The sequence below is a fragment of the Pteropus alecto genome, unplaced genomic scaffold (assembly GCF_000325575.1).
Source record: "Pteropus alecto unplaced genomic scaffold, ASM32557v1 scaffold98, whole genome shotgun sequence".
Classification (NCBI taxonomy): Eukaryota; Metazoa; Chordata; class Mammalia; order Chiroptera; family Pteropodidae; genus Pteropus; species Pteropus alecto.
The window spans coordinates 1,074,414-1,085,920 of NW_006443570.1; the positions used below are offsets into that span (position 1 = coordinate 1,074,414).

Below are 11,507 nucleotides of genomic sequence, written 5' to 3' on the forward strand. Positions count from 1 at the left end.
ATTTGTCTGGGTCGCCAGGGGGTCTAGGGATGTGGCAGTTCAGAAAACTGGCCAGATAGAATCATTACCCCAGACGTGCTTCCTTGGGGTCAAGGCTGTGCAGAGGGGCCAGTGTGCCTGGTGTCCCAGGGACGGGTCTGGTGCTGTGGCACGTGGGATGACCGGTAGGTAAAGCCCTGCCAGCCCAGGCTTGCAGGTAGGTGAGGTGCTCACTTCAGCAGTACATATACTAACATTGCAGGTAGATGGGGCGGTGGGACACTATCCCTCTCAAGCCCCAGTTTCCTTATCTGTAAAATGGGATGATCATCTGAGGTAGGTTTAGGTCCAGTTTTCAGGGTGGGATTGGGGCTCGGTTCTCACTGTCTCCCCAGTACCCAGCCCCAGGCCAGGACTGTGTGTGAAGCAGTGTCTCATGAAGGAGAGTAACCTCAGGCTGGGGCTGCCTGGTTCTCCAACCTGTTTCCCCACCAGACGCAGGGTCCAGATGGGCCAGGCTGGGGTGGCAGCTGCCTGGGAGGGCCTGGTGACGGTGACGTCCTGCCTCTCCTCTTCTCCGTATTAGGTCATGGGAAAGCATAGCTGGAGGGCCCGCCTGAATCACAGGTGATGAGCCCGGGACCAGAGACACGCGCACACACACATGCAGACACCCAGCATGGGGTTTGGAGTGAGGCAAAGCTCCGGTGGTGGGAGGAGGGGGGCCCACAGCCACCTGGGAGCTGGCAGGCGGCCAGCAGTGATGAAAGCCCAAGGGAATGGAAACAGAGGATGGAGCCTGTTGTAATCGTTGTGCCCGCCCACTTGTCGGCCTATAAAGGAGGCGGGCGAGCCCCAGCAGTGACACGCACCTCAGACCTCTCTCCTCTAGAGCTCATTCGCTCTGTGCTCGCCCACCTCCTGCCGCCGCCACCATGACCACCACCATCCGCCAGTTCACTTCCTCCAGCTCCATCAAGGGTTCATCGGGCCTGGGCGGAGGCTCGTCCCGCACCTCCTGCCGGCTGTCTGGTGGCCTGGGTGCCGGCTCCTGCAGGCTGGGGGCTGCCAGTGGCCTGGGCGGGGCCCTCGGGGGCAGCAGCTATTCCAGCTGCTACAGCTTTGGCTCTGGTGGTGGCTATGGCGGCAGCTTTGGAGGAGTTGATGGGCTGCTGGCAGGAGGTGAGAAGGCCACCATGCAGAACCTCAACGACCGCCTGGCCTCCTACCTGGACAAGGTGCGTGCCCTGGAGGAGGCCAACACGGAGCTGGAGGTGAAGATCCGCGACTGGTACCAGAAGCAGGCCCCGGGCCCCGCCCGCGACTACAGCCACTACTACCAGACCATCGAGGACCTGAAGAACAAGGCAGGGCCTGCTGGTGGGAGGGGCCTGTGGGGCATGACTTCTTCCCCATCTCCTGCCCATGACCTGGAGTCCAGCCTGGGGGGCTGGCATCGGCCTCAGGAAGCCAAGGACAGCTTGGCTTTGGCTCGGCCTTTGGGAACCCACCTTGGGGCTGCGATGTACTTATGTCACCCTTTTCAGGGGGCAGCGGGCTGGGTCAGGGACAATCAGGCCTCATGGAGCTCCTTTGAGCATCAGTTTCCTCATGGCAGAGCTTCTTGTCACCTCGTGTAGTGATAGGATAAGGCAAGTGGCCGCTTGTGGGGGGCTAGGCTCATGAGGCTGCCAGGTACATGGGCATCTCTCTCCTTGGAGTGACGTGGGGATTTGGGGCAATGGTGGGGTAAGGGGTCTGAGTGAGTACCTGATGACACTTGCTAGGAGCTGGAGGCAGAAGAGAGGGAGTAGGACCTTAGGAGGCCTCTTGTGAGCTTTACTTAGGGATTTTTCTGCCTTCCCCATCCCTCCTGCTGTCCCCTCAAGAATGGGGCTGAGCAAACCTGGGGAGAGGGGACTGCTGTCTGCTGGATCCCCAGGCCAGCGCTTAGCGGGGCTCATGACTTCTGTTTTGAAACTACTCTTCCGTGAGGTCTCTTTTAGCTTTCCTCTTGGGGGAGCCCCTCAGAGACACCATCTCCCCAGCTGTAAAATGAGGGGGTTGCCCGCATCCCCTCTGCTTTCTGGGGTTCTGGAACAGCTTCTGTCCCGTGGGCACCCTCCCATTTTCTGGCTGTCCTGAATTCTCAGCCTGAGAACTCCCTGCTCTGGTTTAAGGCAGAGCCTGGCATGGGGGTCTGTGTCGGGGGAGGTAGGTCCTGGGGGAACAGGAGGCAAGTTTCAGCGCATCAGACTCCTGCTGGCTCCACCTTTGTCAACAATTGCAGCAGAGTAAAAGGGAAAGGCTGGGTGGGAAGGGAGCCTTCTTGGAGAAGACAGCCACCTCCTGGCCTCCAGGCAGGAAGACCCATCCCAGAACCCTGACCTGGGCTGAGCTACCCTTACCCAGTGACCTGACTACTCTCCTACCTCCCCAGATCCTCACGGCCACCGTGGACAACGCCAGTATCCTGTTGCAGATCGACAATGCCCGTTTGGCTGCTGATGACTTCCGCACCAAGTGAGCCTTTGCCAGTGAGCTAGAAAGGAACTGGGGGGCACCCCTCTCCACCCTAGGACTCCTTGGCTGCTTGTGGCATGGGCCAGGAGCCAGGGTGGGGGCGTCTACCTCTTTGTCCAGGGTGCAGCAAATTCTGAAGGTCGCTGGGCTTAGGCAGATGATGGAAGAGAGGGAGGGGAGGCAGAAGGCAGAGAGGAGAGAATTAGAAAGTTGGGCGGGGTTGGGCCTTGCCCTGCATGGTCTCAGGGCCCTGGGGCTGGATTTGCTTCCACTCCATCTTCTCATCATTTCTCACAAGCCCTTAGTGCCCTGGTGAAGTCAAGGTGCTGGCCAGGACCTGGACCTGCCAGTCCGAGCATCAAAACTGAAGCTTCTGGTTTCCTTTTCAGGTTTGAGACAGAGCAGGCCCTGCGTGTGAGCGTGGAGGCCGACATCAACGGCCTGCGCAGGGTGCTGGACGAGCTGACCCTGGCCAGAGCCGACCTGGAGATGCAGATCGAGAACCTGAAGGAGGAGCTGGCCTACCTGAGGAAGAACCACGAGGAGGTGAGAGGGAGGGGGAGCAGGTCGAAGAGGCCGTGGAGTGGGAGGCAGGGCTCTGGGGCGGGGCCAAGGCTGAGACGGAGGGAAGAGTACAGAGCAGGTGCTTCAGGGCTGGTCACCTTACAGGGCTGCCCTGTCTGTGGAGCCAAGCAGCAGAGCAGCCTCCTTCCAGCTTCCCTGAATCTGGGGAACCTCCCAGGGGCCCAGAGAGACCTCTTCTGCCTGCCCTGGCCTCCCTCAGGAGGACAGGGGATAAGCGGGGAGGTCTCTTCCTTCTCCCAGCTCAAACCCTTGAATCTGGGTCCTATGTAAAAGTTTGGAAATTAGAGGGGATATTCTGCAGGCACAGGCCTAAGAATGAGATTTTTGGAAGCCCTCAGTCTAATGGGAGAGACACAGAACCTGCCCTCAGGGAGCCCCCAGTCTGATGGTGGAGGCAAAGCCCATACAGAGCAGGTGCATAAAAGTCATTGGGAGGGTCAGAGGCTACAAGACAGGCGGAACGAGAAAGGGGTCTTTGGGAGGGGCCCGGAGAGCTTGTGTGGGAGTGGGAGAGCAGGACAGGCACGGATGCCCACGCCACAGTCCCCCTCCTCCACAGGAGATGAGCGCCCTGCGAGGCCAGGTGGGCGGAGAGATCAACGTGGAGATGGACGCCGCCCCTGGCGTGGACCTGAGCCGCATCCTGAACGAGATGCGTGACCAGTACGAGAAGATAGCCGAGAAGAACCGCAAGGACGCCGAGGACTGGTTCTTCAGCAAGGTGGGGGCTGCCGTGGGCCGGAGGCCTCTTCCAAGAGATGGGTGTAAGGACCGAGTCCAGACGGCAAGCCCAGTGCCTGGCATCTTGGGGGCTCCCTCTCCTTGGCGAGCTGCATGGACCCCAGGCTCACCCACTGCATCTACAGGCTTGGGACTTGGCTAAAGCTAGGATCTGGGGGGTGGCTGGGGAGCCCCGAGCAGCTCCACTCAGACCCCAGGAGCTTCTTACCCTCAGGAACTAGCACAAGGGGCCAGGCTACTACTCTCCTGGAAAGTTCTCAAGTTTCTTATTCCTGTGCTTTCCACTTGTAGGGATTAAAGATAAAATTAACATCATTTCAAAGATTTTTGGGCTTTGGGAAGTGGGAAGCTGGTGAGAAAGCACTGCCCCGGTCAGGTGGTCCAGGGAAGGTCAAGGCCAGGGGTATTATGGGGAGCGGGAAGAGCCCCAGGTGCCTGTCTGGGCACAGAATGGGCCTTGGGCTGAGCATATAAAGGGCATGGCGGTCGTCTGACTTGGAGAAGGGATCCCAGGCTCACGTTGCACTGTCCTGGGTCCTGTCTGCAGACAGAGGAGCTGAAGCCACCAACAGCGAGCTGGTGCAGAGCGGCAAGAGCGAGATCTCCGAGCTCCGGCGCACGGTGCAGGCCTTGGAGATCGAGCTGCAGTCCCAACTCAGCATGGTACGGCTGCTGCCAGGCCGGGGGTGGGCTCAGGGCCCCGGAGGGACATTGACCACCATTGCTGACCCCTGCTCCTCCCACCTTCCTGCAGAAAGCATCCCTGGAAGGCAGTCTGGCGGAGACCGAGAACCGCTACTGTGTGCAGCTGTCCCAGATCCAGGGGCTGATAGGCAGCGTGGAGGAGCAGCTGGGCCAGCTGCGCTGTGACATGGAGCAGCAGAACCAGGAATACAAGATCCTGCTGGACGTGAAGACACGGCTGGAGCAGGAGATCGCCACCTACCGCCGCCTGCTGGAGGGCGAGGATGCCCAGTGCGTGGGGGCCTGGGTCCAGGGTTGGGGGCCTGGGTCCAGGGTTCTGGGCCAGGGGTGGACGTGGGGCTCTCAGACCCACAACTAATCTCCCCTCTCTGTTTTCTTTGCAGCCTGACTCAGTACAAGCCCAAAGAACGTAAGGATCTTGGTAGCTGAGGGAGGGGTATCACCTACCTGTACCTTGCTGGAGGAGGGTCCCCAGGAGCTCCAGGAAATGAGGGCTGATCTTTAGGCCTCAGGGCTGATGCTTAGGAGAATAAGAAGAAGGAGACACTGCCTAGTCTGATGGGGGGCGGGGCAGGGAGCTGGCCCTTAGCCCGGAGTTCCTAGTCTGATGGGGGAGATATGGTTCTAGCTCTGGAGACTCTTATCTGTTGGGGAGAAAGGGACATGGCCTCCCGATCTTTGTTCGGAGGCCCTACAGGTGAGCAAAAGTAGTGCTGTCTCTGGGCTCCAGTCTGATGGGAGAAAGGGACTTGGTCCTTGTCCTCCAGATCTCAGCCTCATAGGGAAGATGAGATCCTAGCCCTGGGGTACCTGGTCTATGGGGGTAATGGGGACCAGGTTCTTACCCTGGAGAGTCCAGTCTGATGGGGAGAGACAGGAGCATGTCCACACCCTGAGAACTGCAGAGACAGGGAGAGAGACACCACTTCGGGGAGCACCCAGAGTGCATGAGGCCTGGAGGACGTGGGGGTCAGCATCACTCCACCCCTCTGGGAAGTAGGACTCATACAGGGGCCCCAGCATAGGGACAAGATGGAAGGGAGAAAGAGGCGAGGGCAGGAGGGACACAGGTGTGGGTGTGACGCTGAGGGGCCGACGGAGGCATGGACACCGAGCGTCTATAGGGGAGAGAGCTGGCTCCACTCAGCGGCTGGGGGCTGAGCCGGGGTCTCTCGGCCCCTGCCCACCTCCGAGTGTCTGTCTCTTGCAGCTGTGACCACCCGCCAGGTGCGCACCATTGTGGAAGAGGTCCAGGACGGCAAGGTCATCTCCTCCCGCGAGCAGGTCCACAAGACCACCCACTAAGGACTCTGCTCCCCTGTCCAGCCCCCCCAGGGCCCCTCATCAGCCCTGCAGCCTCTGGCCTTCCCAGCCTCAACGCCCCCCCGGCTTTCAAGTGCCTTTCCTATACCCCACGGCCTGACCAATAAAGCTTGTTGACTCAGATGTGGAATGCGTCCTGGTTGTGAGGTGGACCCTCATGAAGGATGGGCGAATGGCGGGGGTGGGGAGGAGCTGATGGGAGCAGGGGAAGGAGTCTGGTGACACCCACTGTCACTGACTTAGGGGTCAGGGTCATCTTAGACCAGAGTAAAGAGAAGGTCTGGGCAGAGCTTGTATGTGTGGGGGCTTCACATCTCCCAAGGGCCGGTGATCCGAGGGAGGGTGGTCCAGTGCCAGACCCAGGGTGAGGTCAGCGTATGGGGGGTCTTAAGTGGCCACTTCTTGTTTTATAAGTAGGTCCGTGACCATGGGCAGTCAATTCCCTTTGCTGAGCTTCATTTCTTATCCATAAATGGACAAAAAGAGCTCAGGTCACGGAGCCAGAGTCCCAAGGGATGATGCATCCAGTCAATCGCTCCTCGAGGTTCCTCCTCCGAGAGGGGCAGGGGGTGGGCAAGGACGGGAGTCAAGGTCCTTTTGGGAGAGGCATGGGGTGGGTGGGAGAGGAGGCAGGCTGGGTGGTTAGGGCCCCCAGTATCTGATCCCAGGAGTAGGAACTGGAGACCTGTATCTCTAGAGAAGGCTGTGGACCCCGGGCCCCGGGCAGCTGTGGGAGAAAGGTGGGGCCTTCCTCAGGGATGTTTCCTTAAATGGCCAGCTGCAGCTCAGGATGGGGATGCTGGGGGCGGGGTGGCAGGTGCGAGTTGTGTCTGGGAAGCAGCACTACCTCACTTGATTCCAGCAGCCCGGAGGTGGGGGTGAGTGGGACACTGCATCCTGGGGAAGGGGGCAGCGGGCAGGGGCAGCCCTGCCCAAGCCACTCCCAAGACCCTCTGGGCCCCAGATCCTTTCACTCTGGTGGCCTGTGATGAGCAGTTGGGGAGGAGCCCGATACCTGGAAGTCTGCCTTTGAGTAAATCCGGAAACCACTGGGTGGGGTAGGCCTGCTTTCCTGGTTTTCTTAAAAAAGTGGGGTTACATGGAAGGGGTTATGAGAGAAGGAGTGTCTCTTCCCCCCAATTCACTGATGAGCCTGGGACCGTCTGCGCTGCAGAATCAGACCAGGGCATCCAAAAGCCTGAGCTCTCCTGGTCCCTGGAGACTGAGGGTGGAGCTTGGGGCAGGGAGTGGGCAGGAACAATCAGATTCGCACCTTCCCCCTAGGCCTGGCATAGTGGTGGGGCTTGGGAGGGGTGGCTGTGTATGAAGTGAGCAGCTGGGTGTGGGGACTTTAGGCGGGTCCCAAGCTGTCTCTGAACTTTAGAAGCCACAATAAGTGAAGAGTGAACCCCAGCTAACAGTCCTTCCGGCCCTGATCCTGGGGATGGTGAGGGCAGTGAGCTGGCTGGTGTCCGGGAGCCCGCGGCTGCAGCGGTGACTGTAGCCCTCGACGCAGGCTGGCTGTGCAGGTTCCGCTCCACCAGAGGCTGGCGCCTCTCAGCCGTCTGAACAGCAGTCAGGGCAAGGACGGAGGGCAGGCGGGAGGCACTGTGCCCCCCAGTCCACCACGGCACATTCCGCCACAACCAGAAGAACCAGCCCTGGGCTGAGGGTGGCTCATCCGGAGGGTGATCTCATTTATTTGAACAACCATCCCAGGAAGCAGGAAGGCTCTGGGAAGAGGCGCTCCATTGTGTAGATGGGGACACTGAGGCTCTGAGAAGCAGTGACTCAGCCCTTTCCTGGAGCCCGGCACGTTAGGGGTGGAGCAGGTGCCAAAGGGGAGGCGGCTGTGCTGGGAAGAGGAGCCAGGAGCGTAACTCCTGCCCAACCCCAGGCTCCCAGGCAGCGGCCCTCTCCCTCAGACTCCAGAGGTCCCCTCCTACTGATGACGTAGCTGAGGAGGGGTCAGGTTGGAAGAAAGTCACCCCTCTGCTGAGAAAGAAGCCACTGCCCACAAACTGGCGGTGGGCGGTGGGGATGTGTGTGGCTCAAGAGGCAGTCATGGGGGAGAAGCCAGGTGTGCTGAGAGCTAAGCCAGGAGAGGCAGTGGTTGCTGTGTCGGGGTTAAGGTTCTGCAGGTGATGGTCCTGGGCCCAGAGAGGGAAAGCCCCGCCCTTTCTAGAAGTGCTCAGCCCAGGCCTGGGCAGGTAGGGGACACGGGGCAGAGGGACTAGGTCCAGAGGGCCTGTGGGAACCCTGACGGACCGCAGCTTAGGGGCACACACCCCGTGCAGTGCTGGTCTCCTGTGCCATCCTAGGCTGTGGGTGGCTGAGGAGAACAGAGGGACCTGAGCCAGGACGGTTCTGCCGTCAGGCCCAGGGCTGAGGACGTAACTGAGCTTCACCCAGCCATGGACTTTCCTGAGAGTGTCTTAGTTGTGCAGACCATCGTGAGGGGCCATGACAGCTCCCACCCTTGGGAAGGGGGACGTCAAACATGTGGGAGGGTAGAGGACTGCCTAAGGCGGGCTTGGCACTCACTGATTCACCCAGATCCTGGGACTAGTCATGGGGCCAGAGCCTGGATCAGGGACATATGTTCAGTCCCAGAGAGCCTGCCCCTCCCTGCTGGCCCCTTCACCCCATCACGGCCTGAGCGCATGATATCGGGACTGTTTCTGCCCCGTCTCTCCCCACCAGATGGTAAGCCCCCAGGGCTTCTCTTGTTTTTTTTTTTTTTGCACCCGAGTGTACATAGTAGGTGCTTCATAAATATCTGTGAATAAATGCAATATGGCCACCAGTCTGTGCCAGTGCTTTATTTATTCCGTTCCGTCTCTAACATGCCTGCGAAGTAGTGCTGGCCTTCCTATTCCCAGAGAAGGACACTGAGGCTCAGAGAGGCCGGACGACTTGCTCAACACCTGGCTCCCACTTGCCTGATTCCAGGCTGCTCTGTCCTGGCTTGTTCAGGCTCTTCTCTTTTCATCCTGCCCTGAAGCTGTGGCTCTGGCTCCCACGGAGGCTGGGGGCCCAGCAGCAGCCTCCTTTCTCCCTTCTGTCTCCCTGGGGACTCCTTCCCCTAGCCCTCTCTTCTCAGGGCCTGGCTGGTCATCAGCAGACCTTTGCCAGGACCAGGTTCGTCCCGGTGATGCTGATGCAGTGGGCCGGAGCGCTGCCCGGGGAGCTGGATGGGATACTGGTGATCAGTCTGGTTTGGGAATCACAGCAAGTCGAGGCGTGGTACTGGCCAATGATATTTTCTGGCCAACTCTGGAATGAGATGACCTCACGCCCGAGATGGGGCGGGTGGAGGAGAGAGGAGAGAGGCCAGGTGGGGAGAGGAACCCACTGCCTGGGAGGTTGCCAGCTGGGTGGGAGTCAGTGCTCTGCGCCCATCAGACCTGGAGATTCTGCTCTTGGCAACCTTGGAGCAGGTGTAATGGAGGAAATGTCCCTCCCACCCCCTTCTCTGCCAAGTCACATCTTCTGAGGCCCAGCTGCAGCTGCCCCTGGTTGCTGCCCAGGCATCCTCTGAAGAGGAACTCAGAGGCAGCCCCTTCCTTTCCTTCTGGGGCTCAGAGTTGGTAACGCTCACCCAGCTGCATCCCGCAGGCTGAGCGCCTCAGGGTTTCCTGCACCCGGTGCTGTATTCTCGCCCTAGTTTTCTCTCTAGGTCAAATGATGAGTCCCAAAGCCAGAGACTGTGTCACATCTTTCCCAGTCCCTACACCCTGAATGCTGGGCATGCAGTGGGTGCTTGGTCTGTGGTGTTGATGGTTTGGTTGGCAATTTCCTTTGTGCAGCTCCCTGGACCCTCAGAGATGGGTCAGTACTCCTCCAGGAATGGGGGAGGGGCAGCGATCCAGTTAGAGAGGAGGTGGACAGTGTGCCGAGGACAGAGAAGGACAGCTCCCGGAGAGCACTGGGAGAGCCGGTGTGTACCTCGGTTAGGGTGCCGGAGCTGGGTTTGAGTCTTCACTCCTCTGCCTCCGAGCTGTGTAACCTGGGACAATTCTTTCACTCTCGGGTTGGGGCTTGGTGGCCTTTGGTAGCTTCGAAGGTCATTTCTAGTTGTGAGGGTGATAAGTCTGTGGTTGGACCTGAACTTCAGGCCCGTCCTGACACCTGGGACAGTAGGATTTTTTGTCTAAGATTTCAGGGCCCCTTTGCCTGTTTTGCGGGCTGGGGGAAGGGAGGGTCAGGTTCTCTCTCCCAGGCCTAGTGCTGAAGGCATACGCTGGGCACAAGCTCTGCTCATACCTCTGGGCCCTGTGCCCACGAGCAAAGCGACTGACAGGACGCGATGTGGCAGTAACAAAGCTCTGGTTATGCTGAGGCAGAGACTTTCCTGCCCCAGGGTTTGAGGTGGTATCACGCAGCACAGCTCAGGCTGAGGCAAGCCTTCTCTCGGCTCCTCTCAACTCCACAGAGGCACTTCAGAACAAGGACCGTTGCCAGCTCTGTGGGTCACCTCTAAGACCACCCCGTGGAGGCTTCTGTTTTGGGGTCCAGATCCCCCAATCCTGTCTCTAGCTCTTGGGCCAAGGTCACTCTCACCATGCGCATAGCTCCATCTAGGCACCATGGGGAGGGAGATGAGAATGGACACACCTGGCCCCTGTCTACCAAGTGCCTTGGGAGACGGCCCGAGCTCTGGGTTCTAGTCCCCGACTAGTGACTTTGGGCAAATCACTCTCTCTGGTTTCCCCTCTCTCCTCTCCATGTCACAGGATGAATTCAAGACAATGCGTATGTTGGAGACGCATAGAGAGAGTGGCTCAGGATGGTGGAAAGGGCTTGAGCTGGGCAAGCAAACACATAGGGGTTCAAACCTCAGCTCCCCATCGACTGGCGTCTTGGGAAGCCCACTTACCCTTCCAGCTCCCTCGTCTGTGACTTGGTGACAGGAATAGGCCCCTCATGAAACCATGTGGCACAGGTGGGGTGCTCTATAGAATACCTGAGCATGGCGAGTGACAGGAGAACCACCTTCTCCCCTCTCTTGACTGAATGAATGAAGCTGCGAAGCCCAGTCAGGAATCTGTGCACGCCGGAGAAAAGACTGTTGGGAACTGAGCCCCGGAGACAGTATGGGGACTTGGAGGCCCCGGAGACAATATGGGGACTTGGAGGCCCCTATACGGTGGGGTCAGGGGTTACTCATGGTACTCGTGGCAGAACAGGGGCTCCCTTCCATCACAGTTTACACCGGGCACTGGTAATTGGGTGGAGCAACGCATTGGGGGTGGGTTACTCAAAGGGTGAGAGTGTGGGGGTACAAGGGGGAGGGCAGGAAGTGAGAGGGAGGTGCCAGAGAATAGAGCTGGGTGTGAGGAGGCAGGCGAGAGGCAGCCATGCTGGAGAGAAAGGATGGGGAGGCTGAGGGTCAGGGCTGGCCATTGGGGAGTGGACGGCAGGGTCTTTTATGCATGTTCCTCTCTGGCTGGTGGTATGTCTTCCCCTTTTACAGATGAGAAAACTGAGGCCCAGAGGGGCTAGAGGACTGCCTAAGCCATGCAGCCTGTAAAGGGCAGAGTGGGGATTCGAGCTACCACCTATCTGGCTCTGAAGTGCCTGCTGGTTCCACGGTACACGCCACTTCTGGAAGTTCTGGAGGCTCAAGGCGGCCTCAGAAAACAAGCTGA

At 59.3% G+C, this 11,507-nt stretch overlaps 1 protein-coding gene across 1 annotated transcript; it reads left to right on the plus strand.

Annotated features, from left to right (window-relative positions):
- Positions 1-849: 849 nt before the first annotated feature.
- On the plus strand, positions 850-5,960 carry LOC102891421 (keratin, type I cytoskeletal 17). The gene is made up of 8 exons (XM_025041827.1): positions 850-1,346; positions 2,420-2,502; positions 2,892-3,048; positions 3,647-3,851; positions 4,391-4,491; positions 4,583-4,803; positions 4,917-4,942; positions 5,744-5,960. The coding sequence occupies exons 1-8, from the start codon at positions 915-917 to the stop codon at positions 5,836-5,838; spliced, it is 1,320 nt and encodes a 439-aa protein (XP_024897595.1). The 5' UTR covers positions 850-914; the 3' UTR covers positions 5,839-5,960.
- The last annotated feature ends 5,547 nt before the right edge of the window (positions 5,961-11,507 follow it).